This window comes from Musa acuminata, chromosome BXJ3-1 (genome assembly GCF_036884655.1).
Source record: "Musa acuminata AAA Group cultivar baxijiao chromosome BXJ3-1, Cavendish_Baxijiao_AAA, whole genome shotgun sequence".
NCBI lineage: Eukaryota > Viridiplantae > Streptophyta > Magnoliopsida > Zingiberales > Musaceae > Musa > Musa acuminata.
The window spans coordinates 3,089,219-3,112,416 of record NC_088349.1 but is presented as its reverse complement, the minus strand read 5'-3'; the positions used below and the strand labels follow the sequence as shown (position 1 = coordinate 3,112,416).

The window sequence follows — 23,198 nt, the reverse complement described above, 5'->3', positions numbered from 1 at the left end:
CAATATCTCGACGTTATGTGGTTGATACATAGGCACCAGGTGGCTGACACCTCGATGTTGGGTGGCCTTAATGCCACGTGGTTGACACATCATCGTCACGTGATTAGTAACATATGATTGAGCTGGTTAGATGTTGCCGTGTCCCAAATTTAATACATCACGACGATAGTTATGTCCTAAAGAAATGAAGCGTACCATCTTCTTTATAATTAACACAAAGATAATCGTACTCAAAACCTACTAAAAAAAAGACTTCTCTATTACATTCCCGAGGTCGATCGTTTTATAATAGAAAGCTTAACTAAATCCTCTACATCACCTATTGACTCAAGCTTCGATGAGACCTTATTAAGAATATCCTTGACATAATTTTACACGTCTTGAGCCCACTCGATGCACAAATGATAAATCTTAGGTTCAAATCCACATATGAACGCCATGTATATAATTTAATATTATAATTTTTTTAATTTTTTAAAAAATAATATGAGAATAATAACATGATTGATACCTCGACGCTAGGTGATTGACACCTCAGCGCCAAAGCGACTAACACCTTGACGTTAGGTAGCCTCAACATTACATGATCAACACCTCACCAACACGTGATTAGTAACACATGGTTGAGTGAGTTAGATATTATCATGTTCGATTCGATGCGTCATGACCATACTTAAGTATCAAAAAAGCATATCACCTTCTTTATAACTAACACACACCACGAAAGTAAAATAAGACTTCTCATGTACATTCCCAAGGTCAACCCTTTTTTAATAAAAAGTTTAGTCGCGTCCTCTAAATCATCTATTGACTCAAGCTTCAAAAGAACTATGTCAGGAATGTCCTAATCATTCGAATCAGACTTAAGTTTTGAAGAGACCTTACGGGAATGCCTCCGATGTAATTTTATAGGTTTTGAGATCGCTCGATACAGTCTTGTAAGTTTTAAAATTACTCTGAAACACATAAGAACAAATTAGTAATTAAATTTTTAAGACACAAGTGGGCAAAATATTTTTTTTACACAAGAAAAAGTGTTCCGTCTGAATTTTTAGAAATAGGAAGCTTTATATGAATTCTCAAAACTAAAAATTTGTTTCGACAATTTATCCATCTTTGTTTAACTGTGCGTATCTAAGTTTAGATATTTGGGAGGGACATAAATATATTAGACTTTTTTCCTAATAATTTAAACTTGGGATTTTTTTTATCATTTAATCAAAATATTTATCATATCTATCATGATCTTATGATAGATTATGATCCTCTTCCCCCTCCACCACCGCCCTCCTTCAGCTCTCTCTCTCCATTATCATCCTACTACTGATCGACCAAGTCGGCTCTCATGGTGAACACGATCCCCTTCGACACCTACGTCGACCACACCTTCAAGGTGGCCTTAAACTACGTCCTCTTCCGCGTCAACAGGGCTCTGTTCCAAGACGACGGGAAGGCCTACACCAACCTGTTCGACGCCACCGTGGACGCCCTCGTGGCGGCGTTGCAGAAGCTGGGATTCCCCAACATTCCGGTGATGGTGACGGGGACGGGGTGGCCGACCGCGGGGAATACCGCCGCCACGCCCGAGAAGGCAGCGGCGGACAAGCAGGGGATCGGCACCCCGATGAGGCCGAACGATGCGGTGGAGGTGTTGTTGTTGTTCAACCTGTTCGACCAGAACAGGAAGACCGTGAAGGAGTACGAGAAGCACTTCGGCATCTTCAACTGCGACGGCACCCCGATGTTCAACATCAGGTTCTCGCTGTAGAAGAGACCAGTTTGACTCCACCGTCATGGAGATCTGCTGTTCTTGTTTCTCCTCCTCTTTTTTTTCCTTTGATCTGTTTCTTCTCAGTTTGTCCGTCGTTCCGATTCAGGTGAGGAAGGTACAAGTAGAGCTGGTCATTAGGTAGACCAGCTGATGCACATATGTTGTCACTAAAACGTAAGCGAGTCGACTCACTAAACCCGGTTGACTCAAGCGAGTCGACTAGCTAAACTCGATCGGCTCAAACGAGTCAGCTTAAGTTTGGCCGAGTCTACTCAATAAGGCTAAACTATATAACACGCGGAAATAAGAGGTTAAGTGAAGAGGTCGCGATTCGTGCAGACGAACCCTAGCCAAGCCTTCGCCGCCCGTTGGTTCCGGCGAGACCCCTCAAGCCGGTCTTCGCCCGCTACTGCCATCGAGATCTCTCAAGAGAGGCTTTGACATCCAGCGGCCTTTCTCAGCTATCGTCTTCTATATTCTCTCCGGTATTCTCCGTCACTGCCGCTAGTTCCGTTGCTGGACCTGGCATTCCTTTTTTCTTTTGGTGGTCTTGTGTCTTGTTAGAGCCACATATTACATTAGCATGAGTTGCTACCTCTAAAATTGCAATTACACTGTGATCAGTGAAGATCTCTAGCAATGTCTCATGAAATCAGATATCAATGTTAAACAGAGGATAAATACGTCACCTGAAACCCAAATTCTTGTTCTCACAACCTTGAGAGCTCTTGGAACATCCTAGCACTTGCGAATGCTACTTAGCCATGAGATTATTCTCCTCCCAATGGCAGCCATCTTCTTCCCACTTCCTTGCTTTCTCAAGAAGTCTCCTTGTCTTTAGTATGACATGCTGATTGGTCTGAACACAATGCCTTACAGATGTTGCAATAGGATTGCTGAGGATTTGAGTTCCTTGGTCACTAGAGCCATGGAGAAAAGACTCCTAGAAATCCAATAGTTCCCTTGATGATGGTTGAGATGCAGCAGTGCCATGTGCTTAGCAGCCAAGTAGGAGATGTGGAATGCTACTTGTATGGTTTTGAATGTGAACTTCCCTTGTCTTGGTGATTTGTGGATCATATTTGAGTGGCTAATAATGGATTTTCCTTCTTGACTGTCCAATAAATAATCAATAGCAAACACCTTCTCAGTTATATACTTATAAGATTTTGATATATGAATGTATACATATTTTGTTATTAGTTGAGTTGTGTTTAAAGGCATGATGTTGGCATTCTTAAATTGCTTTATTTGATTGGAAGTGTCTGCAAATTTTGGTTTGAACCAATTATAGTTTTTAATAGTTGTACTGGAGCTTAGATTTGTCTTGATGATTCCATTGCATATTTTCATACTCTTAGAATGCAATTATTTTTTGGGCAACTACTTCAAAAGAATTTGTGAAAATTCATCTCTTTGTGGCATGAATGCTTGCATATGCTAGTCCACAAACTTAGCTACAGAAGCTTTATTCAGAAAATTCACTATTACTACATTATTGACTAGTTCTCCTTGTGTAATACTTGGGCAAGAAGATCACCAATTCCATATCATTAAAGAAGTCTAATTTTATTTTGCTCTGTGATGTCAAAAGTCTACATTTGTATTTTAATTGAAAAACCATTATGTAGCTATTTAGGAAAGGCTGGTGATTTGACACCTTCTTTTTCCTTGTGTTGTTAGAACAGTAGTTGAACAGCTTAAATAATATATTATGCATGAACAGGTAAATGCTTTCCGATTGTTTCCACTTTTTGTTTAGTTTGATAATCTGTATTGCATGTTTATAAGAAATAACTTTATGCTCTCTGATGAGGATGAGGATAGTAATTATGATAAGACTCGACTAACGTCAGATAACGCCTCACGCCTCAATCGACGCGACAGCACCTGGTCAAACGGATCAGAACGTCGGCCGAGGTGCATTAACGCCTGCTCAGGCTCGGTTCTTCACGCCACGCCAACACCAATATCAGACGCTACCAGCTTGTCCCCTGCAAGCGGGCACATCAGGAAACAGTAAGCTACCCTATAAATACTCTCGCATTCTGAATGGGAAGGGGGAGGAGACACATCAAAAAGACTTCTTCATCTGAAATCCCCTTCACATCAACTAACTTGATCGTCGAAGTGGTCGGGCCGAGCACCCCGACTCGACCTTTTCGCAGGTGCGAAGATGGCGGCTTCTCGCTAGGCACCCAGGCGAGGAGCTGCCTCCTGGGGGAAACGGCGACCCCGTCCCGATCGGACCACTGCCTCAGACCACCTCGACGGACCCGAAGGCCGCCTCAAGAAAATCTCCCGTCCTCCGGATCCGAACCGAGCCACGTCGGCTCGGAGGCCACGGCTCAAGATTGTTTACCACAATATTTTGACGCTAGAAGGAGGGCCTGGAATGTCGGGTGATCACCCGAGCGGCTCAGATGAGCCCACGGTTTAGAGGTCGCACCCGACTGAAGCCTTGGGGGAACATCCCCCGCACGTAGACCATTATGACGAACACCCCGCCACGACCTCATAACAATATTGGCAGATATTCAACGACCCGGGCTTGTCGCCGCCCGATGGCGCCCCCGTCGACCCCTCGCCCGTGTCGTCCGAGGCCTTTCAGGACCTCCCTCATCAAGTCCGAGCTCTGATGGGTATGGTGCAAACCATTATCCCGCTCGTTTCTCATCCGACGCACCCACCTGCGATCGAACCACTGCGACAACGCAAGGCGCCCGTTCGGGCCCGCATGACACTTCCGGAGCCCCCCCACTTCGCCTCGGGTCCGACTGGACCCACTCAGGGATCTAGTGATGGCAAACCCGAGCGACCGCCTGGAACCCGAGGCACTCTCTTCGGACTCCCTGCGGGCCCAGTTGCGCTTCGTCAGCCAGCGACTCGACGAGGTGCAGAAAGAGGTTCGCAGGTCCAAGGGAGAGCTCAGGGAGGACGCACACCAAGGGTCTCCCTTCACGCCCGAGATACAGGATCATACAGTCCCCCCGGACTTTCAGCTCCCCTCTCTGGACGCTTACGATGGCTCCACAGACCCAGCGGACCATGTAGCTGCTTTTCGCGCCCAAATGACGCTATACGAAACCTCTGATGCCCTGATGTGCAGAGCGCTCCCTACCACTCTAAGAGGGTCGGCCAACGTGTGGTATGGCGGCTTGAATACCGAAATGATCGCTTCCTTCGACCAGCTCGTCAAAGACTTCGAGCTCTACTTCGTGGCCTATGCACGACCGAAGCCTTCCGCGGCACTGCTCCTTGGACTCAAACAAAGGGAGGACGAGCCTCTCTCACATTTTGTGGATCGCTTTGCCACACAAATCCGGGGTTTGCCGGACACTCACCCCTCTTTGTTAGTGCAGGCATTTATGATAGGCCTGCGACCTTCCAGATTCCTCTGGTCCATTGCGGAGCGACCTCCCACCACGATGCCAGAGATGCTCCAGCGGGCTAACCGGTACATCACGGCGGAGGCTTGGGCGACCGTGAGGAGAAGGGACAACTTCTGGCAGCGGGCTCCATAGAAGAAGTCAAGCACCCGCGGTGGCTATTCGATGTAGTCCTCGTAAAAGGAATCTAGGCCCTGCCTTAGTCTCTTCCAAGCGAAGGCTCAGTATCTACCTGACTGCCTCCCGGTTCGTGGTTAGCTCCGACCTAACCCCCTTAGGTATCTACACGGCTCGGTCGTAGGCTACCCGAGTCAACCTCAGGGCGGCCTCCCCGCCTGAGTCGTGTCCCTCGGCCTTTGCCACATCTCTCGGTCGTAGACTGCCGAGTTCCCCTCAGGGTGGCCTCCCCACTTGAGTCGCATCCCTCGGTCGCATGTTGCACGAGACCACACCTGCGCGGTCTACCCGCTTGCGTTGTGCTCCTCGGTCGCATGTTGCTCGAGACCACACTTGCACGGCCTGCCCGCCTGCGTCGTGCTCCTCGGCCCCATGCTCCCCGAGACCACACCTGCGCGGCCAGCTCGCCCGCGTCGTGCTCCTCGGCTCCATGCTCCCCGAGACACACCTACACGGCCAGCCCGCCTGCGTTGTGCTCCTCGGCTCCATGCCCCCTGAGACACACCTGCGCGGCCAGCTCAACTGCGTCGTGCTCCTCGGCTCCATGCTCCCCGAGACACACCTGCGCGGCCAACCCGCCTGCGTCGTGCTCCTCGGCTTCATGCCCCCCGAGACACCTGCGCGGCCAGCTCGCCTGCGTCGTGCTCCTCGGCCCATGCTCCCCGAGACACACCTGCGCGGCCAGCCCGCCTGCGTCGTGCTCCTCGGCTTCATGCTCCCCGAGACACACCTGCGCGGCCAGCCTGCCTACGTCGTGCTCCTCGGCTCCATGCTCCTCGAGATCACGCCTGCGCGGCCTGCCCGCCTACGTCATGCTCCTCGGCTCCATGCTCCCCGAGACCGCGCCTACGCGACCAGCCCGCCTGAAAGCTGAAGCCATGCCTCGGACTCCCGTTACAATGATCGTCACATAGCTTCTTTCCGAGGGAGAATATGATGAGGATAGTAATTATGATAAGACTCGGCTGACGTCAGATGACGCCTCACGCCTCAATCGACGCGATAGCACCTGGTCAAACGGACTAGAACGTCGACCGAGGCACATTAACGCCTGCTCAGGCTCGGTTCTTCACGCCATGCCAACACCAATGTCAGACGTTACCAGCTTGCCCCCTGTAAGCGGGCACATCAGGAAACAATAAGCTTCCCTAAAAATACCCTCGCATTCTGAACGGGAAGGCGGGGGAGACACACTAAAAAGACTTCTTCATCTGCAATCCCCTTCACATCAACTAACTTGATCGTCGGAGGGGTCAGGCCGAGCACCCCGACCCGACCTTTACGCAGGTGCGAAGACGACGGCTTCCTGCTAGGCACCTAAGCGAGGAGCCGCCTCCCGGGGGAAACGATGACCCCGTCCCGATTGGACCACCGCCTCAGACCACCTCGGCGGACCCAAAGGCCGCCTCAGGAAGATCCCCCATCATCCGGACCCGAACCGAGCCACGTCGGCCTGAGGCCACGACTCAACATTGTTTACCGCAACACTCTCAATATTGCTGCAGCTTAATTATGTTTGATGTCATTGTGTAGTCATCTCAGGCCAAAACCATTTGTTGGTAGTTGGCTTTGGTTGATGCACATTGAACTCACTGCTTCATTTTATATGCTTGTGTAACACATTGATCGATTTATATATGCTGTCAATATCTTTTGTTTGCAAAGGAGAAATAATAAATCCAATAATAATCTTTATTTGGTAGGAAAGCAAATTAATCGCTCGGCATTTGATCACGAGTCTCCATCACTGCATGCTTGAAGAGTGAGGGGCTCCGAACACTAAAGTTGTTGAAGACGAAAGAAGAAAGCTTAGATGTTGTTTGTGGCGCTGCGGTCGATGGAGACACCGACTCTAATGCGCACGTCCGAAGGTGGCGTTGACGACCGTTGTGCCATCGAGATTGAAGACGCCCAAATGCACCTCATGATTAGTCTCATTCCCACTGTTGTTCTGGTGGTTGAACATATTTGACAAGAAGACCTCCAACCCCTGCTTCGGCCTCATGGGGGTGCCGGTGCCTTCCAACGCCCGCTGCACCACTCCATGCACGAAGGCCGCCGCGTTTGCCGGCGTCGCGGCTTTGTTGTTCCCCTGCATCGGCCATCCCGTCCCCGTCACCGACACCGGGATCCCTGAGAACCCTTCCCTCTGCATCGCCGCCACCAGGGCGTCCACGATGACGTCCAAGATGTTGGTGTAGCTCCGCCCGTCGTCCTTGACCGGCGGCGCGTTTTGGTGGAAGAGGAAGAAGTTTAGGGCTTGGTGGAGGGGATTCTGGATGAAGTTTTGGAATGGGTACGTGTTCACCATGAGGGGCGACCCGGTGTCCTGGAGGAACTTGAGCATGGGCCGGACCAGCGGGAGGGATAAGGGGGTGAACGCCCCGGACGACGGCGGCATCGAGACGCCGAGGATGCTGGAAGCGAGAGGCGACGAGATCTTGACGGCGCCGTCGAGGCCCAGCTGCTGCAGCGCCTTGTGAAGATTGTTCATGGCGGGCACCACGTGCGGGATGATCAGAGCTTCGGCGACGTGGAGGACCTCGTTGCCGACCCCGAGGTAGCGGAGCTGCTTGGGGTCCAGGAAGGCGAGCACGTGCATCTTCAACCAGCGGAGGGCGGCGTCCTGCCCGCCCAACGAAAGTGGGACGATCTGGTCGTTGCCGACGCCCACCATGGCCCGGATCCCGGTGCCTTTCAAGGCGGTGAGGATGCTGGGGACGGGGGCGAAGAGGCGAACCATGGAGATGGAGTGCGCCTTGAGGATGTTGACGAGGACGGCGGGGTCGACGAGATGGGCGGCAGCAGTGGGAACGCACATGCCGATGGTGGCATCGGCCCGGGGAACCAGGAGGAGGAGGAGGAGCAGGAGGACGAGGGAAGAGCTGGGCTTCTTCGTCATGGCTCTTTGTAGAGGAACAGTTCTGATGTACAGAACGGATGATGAGGTCGGGATGACGGCGTCTTCTTCCTCCTTCTCTTATATATACTGCTCATGGCTTGCTATTTAGCGGGACAAACTTGGGTGCCTACTAAGGCGCTGAGGGTGACCATGGTGTTTGAATCACCGTGCCTTTCGCCCTCCTTTACATGACAGCCTTTCTTTTCCGCTTCACACGAAACAAAAGCTCCCCAACACGAGACGTGTGGTGATGAGACCGAGTGGAAGATTAGTTAAATATCATTTTTTTTTAATTTTATATATAGATATATATAATTTTATACTAATTCAAATCCCCTCCAATTACTAATCAAATAATCAATTTGATTTATCAAATAATTAGTAGTGATGGTGTCATGAGTATCGACGATTGATAAGTCAGTCCGGTTGATCCACTATCGAAGGTTTAGGCTGTCTTTTTTTCCGTTGACGTGGGGTGAGATTACATATGTTATCCGATCGAAAATCATTTTATTGATGAGGACCTTGTTTGGGATGGTTGGGTAGGCGAATCGGGGTATTCTTGGTTTCAAGGTTCTTCCTTACGAACTGAGTTGTCCGGGTGTCTTTAGACGAAGGGTCGTCTTGTGACTACGAGATTGCGTCCTGACAGTGGGGTTGTCTTTTGATCGCTTACAATCCTACATGAGAATGGATCTAGCATTTATCTTTTTATGTTGCTTTTATAACTTGAGAGTCATCGATCCCAATATGTAGCATTGAGCAAAAGTAGAATCATCTAAGTACTTCACGTAGCGAGCGATATCATCCTTAGTTGTCCATTTCTTGGGCGCAGTTATCATTGTGTCAAGGACGTACATGATTTTTTTCGTCGTAAGAACGATTCTCAGGTTGCAAAGTCAATCTGTAGCGTTTGGCTCAATGAGACGGTTGATATCACGTATGTCACATAAGAGATTTAAAAGCATATTTTCTAAAAATAAAAATGTTGTAGAATAAATAACATGTAGATTTTGTAAAACAATCAAGATATGAATTTTTATCTTAATTTGCTCCCACTATTTTCTCGTGAAATACATAACTCCCTCCAGTATGTGAAACAGAGACTCCCAACGGATCTCTAATATGGATCAGGATCCAATCGACGTCTTAGCATAACTTCGAGGACTTGACTAATCATACTAAGCCGAAAAATGTAGGCAACTATTGTCAATCACAACTCCTTGCCTCTAAACAATCATGGTCTTGCGGGACTCGACCAACCATGATGTTCGATTAAGTCATCACCATTGTTACAAGATGAGTCTAATTCGATGATATACCCTTGAGAGACTCGACCTAGCATACCATGTCGTTAGGTTACCGGTGACATCTCTATGTTGTAGGTGATGAGGGTAATAATGGCGATAAGACTCGGGTGACGTTAGCTGCCCCAGATGACACCTCGCACCTTTGTTGACCTGACAGCACCTGGTCAACATGGACAGAAACGTCAACCGAGGCACATTAACATCCTGTTCAGGCTCGATCCCTCATGCCACGCCAACGTCGATGTCAGACACTACCAGGAGTATGATCCTGCTCCCTACGGGCAGGCACATCAGGCATATCAGGCTCATCAGGCAACGGTAACCCTCACTATAAAAACCCTCGCGCTCTGAAGAAGAAGGACGAGAAAGAAAAGAGGGACAGAAAAAACCCCCTGCGATTGTTCACTAACTTGATCGTCGGAGGGATCGAGCCGAGCTCTCTCGACCCGACCTGTGTGCAGGTGCGAAGACGGAGGCCTCTCGCTAAGCGCCCAGGCGAGGAGTTCCCTCCCGGAGAAAACAACGACCTCGTCTCGATCGGACCATCGCAGTCGGCCACCTCAGCGGTCTCAATGGTCGCCCCGGGAAGATTCCCTATCATTCGGACCTGAACCAAGCCGCGTCGGCCCCGAGGCCACGGCTTAAAGTTGTTTACACAAACATTTTTGGTGCTAAAAGGAGGGCCGAATGTTAGGGGATCGCCCAATTGGCTCAGACAAGCTCGCAACTAAGGGGTCACACCCGATCCGGGCTCTAGGGGAACACCCCTCGCATGGAGAACCTTGAGATGAACACCCTGCCATGGCCTCAGAGCGCTATTGGCGAATATTCAACAACCCGGGCTTGTTGCCACCCGACGGTGCTCCAGCCGACTCGTTGCCCGTGTCGTCCGAGGCCTTTCAGGACCTCACTCATCAAGTCCGATCTCTGACGGGTATGGTGCAATCCATTATCCCACTCGTTTCTCGTCCGACGCACCCGCTTGCGATCCAACCGTTGCGGCAATAGGAGCCGCCTATTCGGGCTCACACACCACCTCCGGAGCTCCCCACTTCGCCTCGGGTCCGATCGACCCCACTCGGGGACCGGGTGATGGCAAACCCGAGCGGGCGCCTGGAACCCGAGGCATTATCTTCGGATTCAACGGACTCCATACGAGCCCAATTACGCTTTGTTAGTGAGCGGCTCGACGAAGTGCAAAAGGAGGTTCGCAGGTCAAAGGGAGAGCTTAGGGAGAACGCACACCAGGGATCTCCATTCACACTCGAGATATAGGATCAGACAGTCCTCTCGAACTTCCGACTCCCCTCCCTGGATACATACGACGGCTCCACCGACCCAGCGGACCATGTAGCCGCCTTCTATGCCTAGATGGCGTCGTATGGAACTTCTGACACTTTTATGAGCAAGGCGTTCCCCATGACTCTAAGGGGGCCATCCTGTGCATGGTATAGCAGTCTGAAGCCCGGAGCGATCACTTCCTTCGATCAGCTCGCCAAGGACTTCGAGCTTAACTTCTTAGCCTACGCCCGGCCGAAGCCATCCGTTGCACTACTCCTCGGACTCAACCAAAGGGAGGACGAGCCCCTCTCACATTTTGTGGATCGCTTTACCACACAAATTCGGGGTTTACCGGATGCTCATCCCTCTCTATTAATGCAGGCGTTTATGACAGGTCTGCGACCTTCCAGATTTTCTTGGTCCCTCGTGGAGCGACCCCCCACCGCGGTATCGAAGATGCTCCAGCGGGCTAACCAGTACATCGCGGCGGAGGCCTGGATGGCCGTGAGGAGGTGGAGCGACTTTTAGCAGCGAGCTTCATAGAAGAGGAGGGCGCCCGAAGACCAAGAGCACACGACCTTCCTCACCGAACAGACTCCCCGAGACTGAGTCGTGGTCTCTACGCGGCCTGCCCGCCCGAGTCATGCTCCTCGGCTGCATGTTGCCCGAGACCACTACCTCTGCGTGGCCTGCCCACCTGAGTCGTGCTCCTCGGCTGCATGTTGCCCGAGACCACTACCTCTGCGCGGTCTGCCCGCTTGATTCGTGCTCCTCGGCTGCATGTTGCTCGAGACCACTACCTCTACGCGGCCTGCCCACCCGAGTCGTGCTCCTCGACTGCATGTTGCCCAAGACCACTACCTCTGCGCGGCCTGCCCGCCCGAGTCACGCTCCTCGGCCGCGTACTGCCCAGGGCCACCGCTGCACATCCAACTCTCATTAGTTACTAAACTCCACAATTCCCACACCCCTGGTAACGGACCCGCAATCGCCCAGCAGGGATAGTTTCTTAAAGCTGAAGCCATACCTCGGACCCCCCCCCCCCCCCCCCCCCCCCTTTTACAACGACCAACGCATAGCTTCTTTTAGGGGGGGGGGGGGAATATGATGAGGGTAATAATGGCGATAAGACTCGGGTGACGTCAGCTGCCCCAGATGACACCTCGCACCTCTGTTGACCTGACAACACTTGGTCAACACTGACCGGAACGTCTACCGAGGTACATTAACATCCTGCTCAGGCTCGATCCCTCACGCCACGCCAACGTCGATGTCAGACGCTACCAGGAGTACGATCCTGCTCCCTGCGGGCAGGCACATCAGGCTCATCAGGCAACAGTAACCCTTACTATAAAAACCCTCGCGCTTCGAAGAAGGACGAGAAAGAAAAAAGGGACAGAAAAAACCCCCTGTGACTGTTCACTAACTTGATCGTTGGAGGGGTCGGGCCGAGCTCTCCCGACCCGACCTATGTGCATGTGCGAAGACAGAGGCCTCCCACTAAGCGCCCAGGCGAGGAGTTCCCTCCCGGAGAAAACAACGACCCCATCCCGATCGGACCATCGCAGTCGGCCACCTCAACGGTCTCAAGGGTCGTCCCGGGAAGATCCCCCATCATCCGGACCCGAACCAAGCTGCGTCGGCCCCGAGGCCACGGCTTAAAGTTGTTTACACAAACAGTATGCAAGATCTTGAATCGCAATATAGGTGAGCCTCGAGGGACTTGACCAACTCAACCTACGGTGGGAATTGATTTCTCTCTATAACAATAAAAGGCCACGTGAGTCAATTTAATTGCCTCACGCTTATCGACTTAATATTATTGTAAGAGAAGATTCTGATTCGGTCTCCTAATATGACATGTCACACACATACATATTTAATATATATCTATATCACATGTAAATAAATAAATATATATATATATATGTATATATATACATATATATGTATATATGTATATATGTATATGTATATATATGTATATGTATATATGTATATGTATACATATACATATATATGTATATCTATATGTATATATATGTATATATGTATATATATATATATATATATGTATATATGTATATATGCATATACATATATACATATATATATATATATATATATATATATATATATATATATGTATGCACATACATATATACATATATATATGTATGCACATACATATATACATATACATATGTATATATACATATATACATATACATATGTATATATGCATATATACATAATTTTTACAACAAATTTTGGTTTGAACCAATTATAGTTTTTAATAGTTGTACTGGAGCTTAGATTTGTCTTGATGATTCCATTGCATATTTTCATATAATTGCACTCTTAGAATGCAATTATTTTTTGGGCAACTCCTTCAAAAGAATTTGTTCAAATTCATCTCTTTGTGGCATGAATGCTTGCATATGCTAGTCCACAAACTTAGCTACAGAAGCTTTATTCAGAAAATTCACTATTACTACATTATTGACTAGTTCTCCTTGTGTAATACTTGGGCAAGAAGATCACCAATTCCATATCATTAAAGAAGTCTAATTTTATTTTGCTCTGTGATGTCAAAAGTCTACATTTGTATTTTAATTGAAAAACCATTATGTAGCTATTTAGAAAAGGCTGGTGATTTGACACCTTCTTTTTCCTTGTGTTGTTAGAACAGTAGTTGAACAGCTTAAATAATATATTATGCATGAACAGGTAAATGCTTTCCGATTGTTTCCACTTTTTGTTTAGTTTGATAATCTGTATTGCATGTTTATAAGAAATAACTTTATGCTCTCAATATTGCTGCAGCTTAATTATGTTTGATGTCATTGTGTAGTCATCTCAAGCCAAAACCATTTGTTGGCAGTTGGCTTTGGTTGATGCACATTGAACTCACTGCTTCATTTTATATGCTTGTGTAACACATTGATCGATTTATATATGCTGTCAATATCTTTTGTTTGCAAAGGAGAAATAATAAATCCAATAATAATCTTTATTTGGTAGGAAAGCAAATTAATCGCTCGGCATTGGATCACGAGTCTCCATCACTGCATGCTTGAAGAGTGAGGGGCTCCGAACACTAAAGTTATTGAAGACGAAAGAAGAAAGCTTAGATGTTGTTTGTGGCGCTGCGGTCGATGGAGACACCGACTCTAATGCGCACGTCCGAAGGTGGCGTTGACGACCGTTGTGCCATCGAGATTGAAGACGCCCAAATGCACCTCATGATTAGTCTCATTCCCACTGTTGTTCTGGTGGTTGAACATATTTGACAAGAAGACCTCCAACCCCTGCTTCGGCCTCATGGGGGTGCCGGTGCCTTCCAACGCCCGCTGCACCACTCCATGCACGAAGGCCGCCGCGTTTGCCGGCGTCGCGGCTTTGTTGTTCCCCTGCATCGGCCATCCCGTCCCCGTCACCGACACCGGGATCCCTGAGAACCCTTCCCTCTGCATCGCCGCCACCAGGGCGTCCACGATGACGTCCAAGATGTTGGTGTAGCTCCGCCCGTCGTCCTTGACCGGCGGCGCGTTTTGGTGGAAGAGGAAGAAGTTTAGGGCTTGGTGGAGGGGATTCTGGATGAAGTTTTGGAATGGGTACGTGTTCACCATGAGGGGCGACCCGGTGTCCTGGAGGAACTTGAGCATGGGCCGGACCAGCGGGAGGGATAAGGGGGTGAACGCCCCGGACGACGGCGGCATCGAGACGCCGAGGATGCTGGAAGCGAGAGGCGACGAGATCTTGACGGCGCCGTCGAGGCCCAGCTGCTGCAGCGCCTTGTGAAGATTGTTCATGGCGGGCACCACGTGCGGGATGATCAGAGCTTCGGCGACGTGGAGGACCTCGTTGCCGACCCCGAGGTAGCGGAGCTGCTTGGGGTCCAGGAAGGCGAGCACGTGCATCTTCAACCAGCGGAGGGCGGCGTCCTGCCCGCCCAACGAAAGTGGGACGATCTGGTCGTTGCCGACGCCCACCATGGCCCGGATCCCGGTGCCTTTCAAGGCGGTGAGGATGCTGGGGACGGGGGCGAAGAGGCGAACCATGGAGATGGAGTGCGCCTTGAGGATGTTGACGAGGACGGCGGGGTCGACGAGATGGGCGGCAGCAGTGGGAACGCACATGCCGATGGTGGCATCGGCCCGGGGAACCAGGAGGAGGAGGAGGAGCAGGAGGACGAGGGAAGAGCTGGGCTTCTTCGTCATGGCTCTTTGTAGAGGAACAGTTCTGATGTACAGAACGGATGATGAGGTCGGGATGACGGCGTCTTCTTCCTCCTTCTCTTATATATACTGCTCATGGCTTGCTATTTAGCGGGACAAACTTGGGTGCCTACTAAGGCGCTGAGGGTGACCATGGTGTTTGAATCACCGTGCCTTTCGCCCTCCTTTACATGACAGCCTTTCTTTTCCGCTTCACACGAAACAAAAGCTCCCCAACACGAGACGTGTGGTGATGAGACCGAGTGGAAGATTAGTTAAATATCATTTTTTTTAATTTTATATATAGATATATATAATTTTATACTAATTCAAATCCCCTCCAATTACTAATCAAATAATCAATTTGATTTATCAAATAATTAGTAGTGATGGTGTCATGAGTATCGACGATTGATAAGTCAGTCCGGTTGATCCACTATCGAAGGTTTAGGCTGTCTTTTTTTCCGTTGACGTGGGGTGAGATTACATATGTTATCCGATCGAAAATCATTTTATTGATGAGGACCTTGTTTGGGATGGTTGGGTAGGCGAATCGGGGTATTCTTGGTTTCAAGGTTCTTCCTTACGAACTGAGTTGTCCGGGTGTCTTTAGACGAAGGGTCGTCTTGTGACTACGAGATTGCGTCCTGACAGTGGGGTTGTCTTTTGATCGCTTACAATCCTACATGAGAATGGATCTAGCATCTATCTTTTTATGTTGCTTTTATAACTCGAGAGTCATCGATCCCAATATGTAGCATTGAGCAAAAGTAGAATCATCTAAGTACTTCACGTAGCGAGCGATATCATCCTTAGTTGTCCATTTCTTGGGCGCAGGCATCATTGTGTCAAGGACGTACATGATTTTTTTCGTCGTAAGAACGATTCTCAGGTTGCAAAGTCAATCTGTAGCGTTTGGCTCAATGAGACGGTTGATATCACGTATGTCACATAAGAGATTTAAAAGCATATTTTCTAAAAATAAAAATGTTGTAGAATAAATAACATGTAGATTTTGTAAAACAATCAAGATATGAATTTTTATCTTAATTTGCTCCCACTATTTTCTCGTGAAATACATAACTCCCTCCAGTATGTGAAACAGAGACTCCCAACGGATCTCTAATATGGATCAGGATCCAATCGACGTCTTAGCATAACTTCGAGGACTTGACTAATCATACTAAGCCGAAAAATGTAGGCAACTATTGTCAATCACAACTCCTTGCCTCTAAACAATCATGGTCTTGCGGGACTCGACCAACCATGATGTTCGATTAAGTCATCACCATTGTTACAAGATGAGTCTAATTCGATGATATACCCTTGAGAGACTCGACCTAGCATACCATGTCGTTAGGTTACCGGTGACATCTCTATGTTGTAGGTGATGAGGGTAATAATGGCGATAAGACTCGGGTGACGTTAGCTGCCCCAGATGACACCTCGCACCTTTGTTGACCTGACAGCACCTGGTCAACATGGACAGAAACGTCAACCGAGGCACATTAACATCCTGTTCAGGCTCGATCCCTCATGCCACGCCAACGTCGATGTCAGACACTACCAGGAGTATGATCCTGCTCCCTACGGGCAGGCACATCAGGCATATCAGGCTCATCAGGCAACGGTAACCCTCACTATAAAAACCCTCGCGCTCTGAAGAAGAAGGACGAGAAAGAAAAGAGGGACAGAAAAAACCCCCTGCGATTGTTCACTAACTTGATCGTCGGAGGGATCGAGCCGAGCTCTCTCGACCCGACCTGTGTGCAGGTGCGAAGACGGAGGCCTCTCGCTAAGCGCCCAGGCGAGGAGTTCCCTCCCGGAGAAAACAGCGACCTCGTCTCGATCGGACCATCGCAGTCGGCCACCTCAGCGGTCTCAATGGTCGCCCCGGGAAGATTCCCTATCATTCGGACCTGAACCAAGCCGCGTCGGCCCCGAGGCCACGGCTTAAAGTTGTTTACACAAACATTTTTGGTGCTAAAAGGAGGGCCGAATGTTAGGGGATCGCCCAATTGGCTCAGACAAGCTCGCAACTGAGGGGTCACACCCGATCCGGGCTCTAGGGGAACACCCCTCGCATGGAGAACCTTGAGATGAACACCCTGCCATGGCCTCAGAGCGCTATTGGCGAATATTCAACAACCCGGGCTTGTTGCCACCCGACGGTGCTCCAGCCGACTCGTTGCCCGTGTCGTCCGAGGCCTTTCAGGACCTCACTCATCAAGTCCGAGCTCTGACGGGTATGGTGCAATCCATTATCCCACTCGTTTCTCGTCCGACGCACCCGCCTGCGATCCAACCGTTGCGGCAATAGGAGCCGCCTATTCGGGCTCACACACCACCTCCGGAGCTCCCCACTTCGCCTCGGGTCCGATCGGCCCCACTCGGGGACCGGGTGATGGCAAACCCGAGCGGGCGCCTGGAACCCGAGGCATTATCTTCGGATTCAACGGACTCCATACGAGCCCAATTACGCTTTGTTAGTGAGCGGCTCGACGAAGTGCAAAAGGAGGTTCGCAGGTCAAAGGGAGAGCTTAGGGAGAACGCACACCAGGGATCTCCATTCACACTCGAGATATAGGATCAGACAGTCCTCTCGAACTTCCGACTCCCCTCCCTAGATACATACGACGGCTCCACCGACCCAGCGGACCATGTAGCCGCCTTCTATGCCTAGATGGCGTCGTATGGAACTTCTGACACTTTTATGAGCAAGGCGTTCCCCATGACTCTAAGGGGGCCATCCTGTGCATGGTATAGCAGTCTGAAGCCCGGAGCGATCACTTCCTTCGATCAGCTCGCCAAGGACTTCGAGCTTAACTTCTTAGCCTACGCCCGGCCGAAGCCATCCGTTGCACTACTCCTCGGACTCAACCAAAGGGAGGACGAGCCCCTCTCACATTTTGTGGATCGCTTTACCACACAAATTCGGGGTTTACCGGATGCTCATCCCTCTCTATTAATGCAGGCGTTTATGACAGGTCTGCGACCTTCCAGATTTTCTTGGTCCCTCGTGGAGCGACCCCCCACCGCGGTATCGGAGATGCTCCAACGGGCTAACCAGTACATCGCGGCGGAGGCCTGGATGGCCGTGAGGAGGTGGAGCGACTTTTAGCAGCGAGCTTCATAGAAGAGGAGGGCGCCCGAAGACCAAGAGCACACGACCTTCCTCACCGAACAGACTCCCCGAGACTGAGTCGTGGTCTCTACGCGGCCTGCCCGCCCGAGTCATGCTCCTCGGCTGCATGTTGCCCGAGACCACTACCTCTGCGTGGCCTGCCCACCTGAGTCGTGCTCCTCGGCTGCATGTTGCCCGAGACCACTACCTCTGCGCGGTCTGCCCGCTTGATTCGTGCTCCTCGGCTGCATGTTGCTCGAGACCACTACCTCTACGCGGCCTGCCCACCCGAGTCGTGCTCCTCGACTGCATGTTGCCCAAGACCACTACCTCTGCGCGGCCTGCCCGCCCGAGTCACGCTCCTCGGCCGCGTACTGCCCAGGGCCACCGCTGCACATCCAACTCTCATTAGTTACTAAACTCCACAATTCCCACACCCCTGGTAACGGACCCGCAATCGCCCAGCAGGGATAGTTTCTTAAAGCTGAAGCCATACCTCGGACCCCCCCCCCCCCCCTTTTACAACGACCAACGCATAGCTTCTTTCAGGGGTGGGGGGGGGGAATATGATGAGGGTAATAATGGCGATAAGACTCGGGTGACGTCAGTTGCCCCAGATGACACCTCGCACCTCTGTTGACCTGACAACACTTGGTCAACACTGACCGGAACGCCTACCGAGGTACATTAACATCCTGCTCAGGCTCGATCCCTCACGCCACGCCAACGTCGATGTCAGACGCTACCAAGAGTACGATCCTGCTCCCTGCGGGCAGGCACATCAGGCTCATCAGGCAACAGTAACCCTTACTATAAAAACCCTCGCGCTTCGAAGAAGAAGGACGAGAAAGAAAAAAGGGACAGAAAAAACCCCCTGTGACTGTTCACTAACTTGATCGTTGGAGGGGTCGGGCCGAGCTCTCCCGACCCGACCTATGTGCATGTGCGAAGACAGAGGCCTCCCACTAAGCGCCCAGGCGAGGAGTTCCCTCCCGGAGAAAACAACGACCCCATCCCGATCGGACCATCGCAGTCGGCCACCTCAACGGTCTCAAGGGTCGTCCCGGGAAGATCCCCCATCATCCGGACCCGAACCAAGCTGCGTCGGCCCCGAGGCCACGGCTTAAAGTTGTTTACACAAACAGTATGCAAGATCTTGAATCGCAATATAGGTGAGCCTCGAGGGACTTGACCAACTCAACCTACGGTGGGAATTGATTTCTCTCTATAACAATAAAAGGCCACGTGAGTCAATTTAATTGCCTCACGCTTATCGACTTAATATTATTGTAAGAGAAGATTCTGATTCGATCTCCTAATATGACATGTGACACACATACATATTTAATATATATCTATATCACATGTAAATAAATAAATATATATATATATATATGTATATATATACATATATATGTATATATGTATATATGTATATGTATATATGTATATGTATACATATACATATATATGTATATCTATATGTATATATATGTATATATGTATATATATATATATATATATGTATATATGCATATACATATATACATATATATATATATATATATATATATATATATATATATATATATATATATATGTATGCACATACATATATACATATACATATGTATGCACATACATATATACATATACATATGTATATATACATATATACATAATTTTTACAACAAATTTTGGTTTGAACCAATTATAGTTTTTAATAGTTGTACTGGAGCTTAGATTTGTCTTGATGATTCCATTGCATATTTTCATATAATTGCACTCTTAGAATGCAATTATTTTTTGGGCAACTCCTTCAAAAGAATTTGTTCAAATTCATCTCTTTGTGGCATGAATGCTTGCATATGCTAGTCCACAAACTTAGCTACAGAAGCTTTATTCAGAAAATTCACTATTACTACATTATTGACTAGTTCTCCTTGTGTAATACTTGGGCAAGAAGATCACCAATTCCATATCATTAAAGAAGTCTAATTTTATTTTGCTCTGTGATGTCAAAAGTCTACATTTGTATTTTAATTGAAAAACCATTATGTAGCTATTTAGAAAAGGCTGGTGATTTGACACCTTCTTTTTCCTTGTGTTGTTAGAACAGTAGTTGAACAGCTTAAATAATATATTATGCATGAACAGGTAAATGCTTTCCGATTGTTTCCACTTTTTGTTTAGTTTGATAATCTGTATTGCATGTTTATAAGAAATAACTTTATGCTCTCAATATTGCTGCAGCTTAATTATGTTTGATGTCATTGTGTAGTCATCTCAGGCCAAAACCATTTGTTGGTAGTTGGCTTTGGTTGATGCACATTGAACTCACTGCTTCATTTTATATGCTTGTGTAACACATTGATCGATTTATATATGCTGTCAATATCTTTTGTTTGCAAAGGAGAAATAATAAATCCAATAATAATCTTTATTTGGTAGGAAAGCAAATTAATCGCTCGGCATTGGATCACGAGTCTCCATCACTGCATGCTTGAAGAGTGAGGGGCTCCGAACACTAAAGTTATTGAAGACGAAAGAAGAAAGCTTAGATGTTGTTTGTGGCGCTGCGGTCGATGGAGACACCGACTCTAATGCGCACGTCCGAAGGTGGCGTTGACGACCGTTGTGCCATCGAGATTGAAGACGCCCAAATGCACCTCATGATTAGTCTCATTCCCACTGTTGTTCTGGTGGTTGAACATATTTGACAAGAAGACCTCCAACCCCTGCTTCGGCCTCATGGGGGTGCCGGTGCCTTCCAACGCCCGCTGCACCACTCCATGCACGAAGGCCGCCGCGTTTGCCGGCGTCGCGGCTTTGTTGTTCCCCTGCATCGGCCATCCCGTCCCCGTCACCGACACCGGGATCCCTGAGAACCCTTCCCTCTGCATCGCCGCCACCAGGGCGTCCACGATGACGTCCAAGATGTTGGTGTAGCTCCGCCCGTCGTCCTTGACCGGCGGCGCGTTTTGGTGGAAGAGGAAGAAGTTTAGGGCTTGGTGGAGGGGATTCTGGATGAAGTTTTGGAATGGGTACGTGTTCACCATGAGGGGCGACCCGGTGTCCTGGAGGAACTTGAGCATGGGCCGGACCAGCGGGAGGGATAAGGGGGTGAACGCCCCGGACGACGGCGGCATCGAGACGCCGAGGATGCTGGAGGCGAGAGGCGACGAGATCTTGACGGCGCCGTCGAGGCCCAGCTGCTGCAGCGCCTTGTGAAGATTGTTCATGGCGGGCACCACGTGCGGGATGATCAGAGCTTCGGCGACGTGGAGGACCTCGTTGCCGACCCCGAGGTAGCGGAGCTGCTTGGGGTCCAGGAAGGCGAGCACGTGCATCTTCAACCAGCGGAGGGCGGCGTCCTGCCCGCCCAACGAAAGTGGGACGATCTGGTCGTTGCCGACGCCCACCATGACCCGGATCCCGGTGCCTTTCAAGGCGGTGAGGATGCTGGGGACGGGGGCGAAGAGGCGAACCATGGAGATGGAGTGCGCCTTGAGGAGGTTGACGAGGAAGGCGGGGTCGACGAGATGGGCGGCAGCAGTGGGAACGCACATGCCGATGGTGGCATCGGCCCGGGGAACCAGGAGGAGGAGGAGGAGCAGGAGGACGAGGGAAGAGCTGGGCTTCTTCGTCATGGCTCTTTGTAGAGGAGCAGTTCTGATGTACAGAACGGATGTTGAGGTCGGGATGATGGCGTCTTCTTCCTCCTCCTCTTATATATACTGCTCATGGCTTGCTATTTAGCGGCACAAACTTGGGCGCCTACTAAGGCGCGGAGGGTGACCATGGTGTTTGAATCACCGTGCCTTTCTCCCTCCTTTACATGACAGCCTTTCTTTTCCGCTTCACACGAAACAAAAGCTTCCCAACACCAGACGTGTGGTGATGAGACCGAGTAGAAGATTAGCTAAATATCATTTTTTATATTATATTATATTATATTATATATATATAAAGATTGAAATATGTAATTAAAGGTTGAAATGTTAAATATAACTAATTACAAGGTAATATGTGATTAGCTCGAATCATCAAAATCTATTTGATATTGAAGGTCTGACCCAAGTTAGACGTCATAGACGCCCATTAACTATTATATACTGTAAACCTAACAAGAAAAATTGAGCCGATGCAATAGACCAACAACGTCCAAGAAGAGTTAGCTTGTCATCGTCACTAATATGGCCCCAAGTCTTTCTCAAATGGCACATTATCTTAACTCCCAACATCTTTGTTGTGCTTTGTGGTCACAACATGTAGTTTCATGCGTCACGTTGGAAGCAGTGTGTTGTTGTAGTTGATGCTATCCATTCCCTGCATCCAAGCAATCGATAGTCTACCTAACGAGATCCACGAGTGGAGTATCTCGTTCTCATGCCCAAGAACTCCCTGGCCCAACGTACACCCTACTTGTTCTCATGACAATAAACGACATCGACTATTGTCGAAATATTACTGTTTTATCATCATTTATTAATGATACATCTCACATCAATACCTTATACAAGTCAAAAGTAATCTCCATCTTTATGATCATCTTCCAAATCCATCTAGAAATAATTCTTCACGAACCCACATGTATTTCTCTTAGAATCGTCAAGAAAATTCAAGAGTGATAATTCTTGCGAACAAAAGGTTAAAGGATGATATGTACTCTTCATTGTAGAGTTCATAATGCGATAAGGTTGGCAGATTTCTGAGTTATTATGGTTCTCAATAATGTGTGCTTCATCTCGCTCACTCGATGCCTTCTAAGTGTGAGATCACAAGTTATCATCAAGTCAAAGGTAGGTAATGGAATCATTGCTTGTTAGCTCGGTCACTTCTCTAGAAGAATAGCATCTCTCGACAGCGATCACATCAGATAATCCTTTGTTAGGTCATGAACATATCTTCTTCACTTACCATACTGATTTCTAATGCTGCAACTTTTCCAGTTTCCTTTGCGTTGATGAGCAGATGCCGAGCGCTACGACTCAGCTGATTTAGATTCTGGAAGAGCAGCTGCG

General features: G+C 49.0%; 4 protein-coding genes across 4 annotated transcripts; 1 reads left to right on the top strand and 3 right to left on the bottom strand.

Annotated features, from left to right (window-relative positions):
• Positions 1-1,345: 1,345 nt before the first annotated feature.
• On the top strand, positions 1,346-1,768 carry LOC103989684 (glucan endo-1,3-beta-glucosidase, acidic isoform-like). The gene has a single exon (XM_009408615.2). It carries the CDS (start codon positions 1,346-1,348, stop codon positions 1,766-1,768), a length of 423 nt encoding a protein of 140 aa, XP_009406890.2.
• Positions 1,769-7,189: 5,421 nt separating this feature from the next.
• Positions 7,190-8,239, bottom strand: LOC135628321 (glucan endo-1,3-beta-glucosidase-like). Its single transcript, XM_065134929.1, has one exon. The coding sequence runs from the start codon at positions 8,237-8,239 to the stop codon at positions 7,190-7,192; it is 1,050 nt and encodes a 349-aa protein (XP_064991001.1).
• Positions 8,240-14,003: 5,764 nt separating this feature from the next.
• On the bottom strand, positions 14,004-15,053 carry LOC135628319 (glucan endo-1,3-beta-glucosidase-like). Its single transcript, XM_065134927.1, has one exon. The coding sequence runs from the start codon at positions 15,051-15,053 to the stop codon at positions 14,004-14,006; it is 1,050 nt and encodes a 349-aa protein (XP_064990999.1).
• A 5,721-nt stretch (positions 15,054-20,774) lies between these two features.
• Positions 20,775-21,824, bottom strand: LOC135628316 (glucan endo-1,3-beta-glucosidase-like). The gene has a single exon (XM_065134924.1). The coding sequence runs from the start codon at positions 21,822-21,824 to the stop codon at positions 20,775-20,777; it is 1,050 nt and encodes a 349-aa protein (XP_064990996.1).
• Positions 21,825-23,198: the final 1,374 nt, after the last annotated feature.

What these genes read in the sequence shown, in the direction of transcription:
- LOC103989684 (XM_009408615.2), top strand. Translation starts at nt 1,346, where the DNA reads ATGGTGAACACGATCCCCTTCGACACCTACGTCGACCACACCTTCAAG.
- LOC135628321 (XM_065134929.1), bottom strand. Translation starts at nt 8,239, where the DNA reads ATGACGAAGAAGCCCAGCTCTTCCCTCGTCCTCCTGCTCCTCCTCCTC.
- LOC135628319 (XM_065134927.1), bottom strand. Translation starts at nt 15,053, where the DNA reads ATGACGAAGAAGCCCAGCTCTTCCCTCGTCCTCCTGCTCCTCCTCCTC.
- LOC135628316 (XM_065134924.1), bottom strand. Translation starts at nt 21,824, where the DNA reads ATGACGAAGAAGCCCAGCTCTTCCCTCGTCCTCCTGCTCCTCCTCCTC.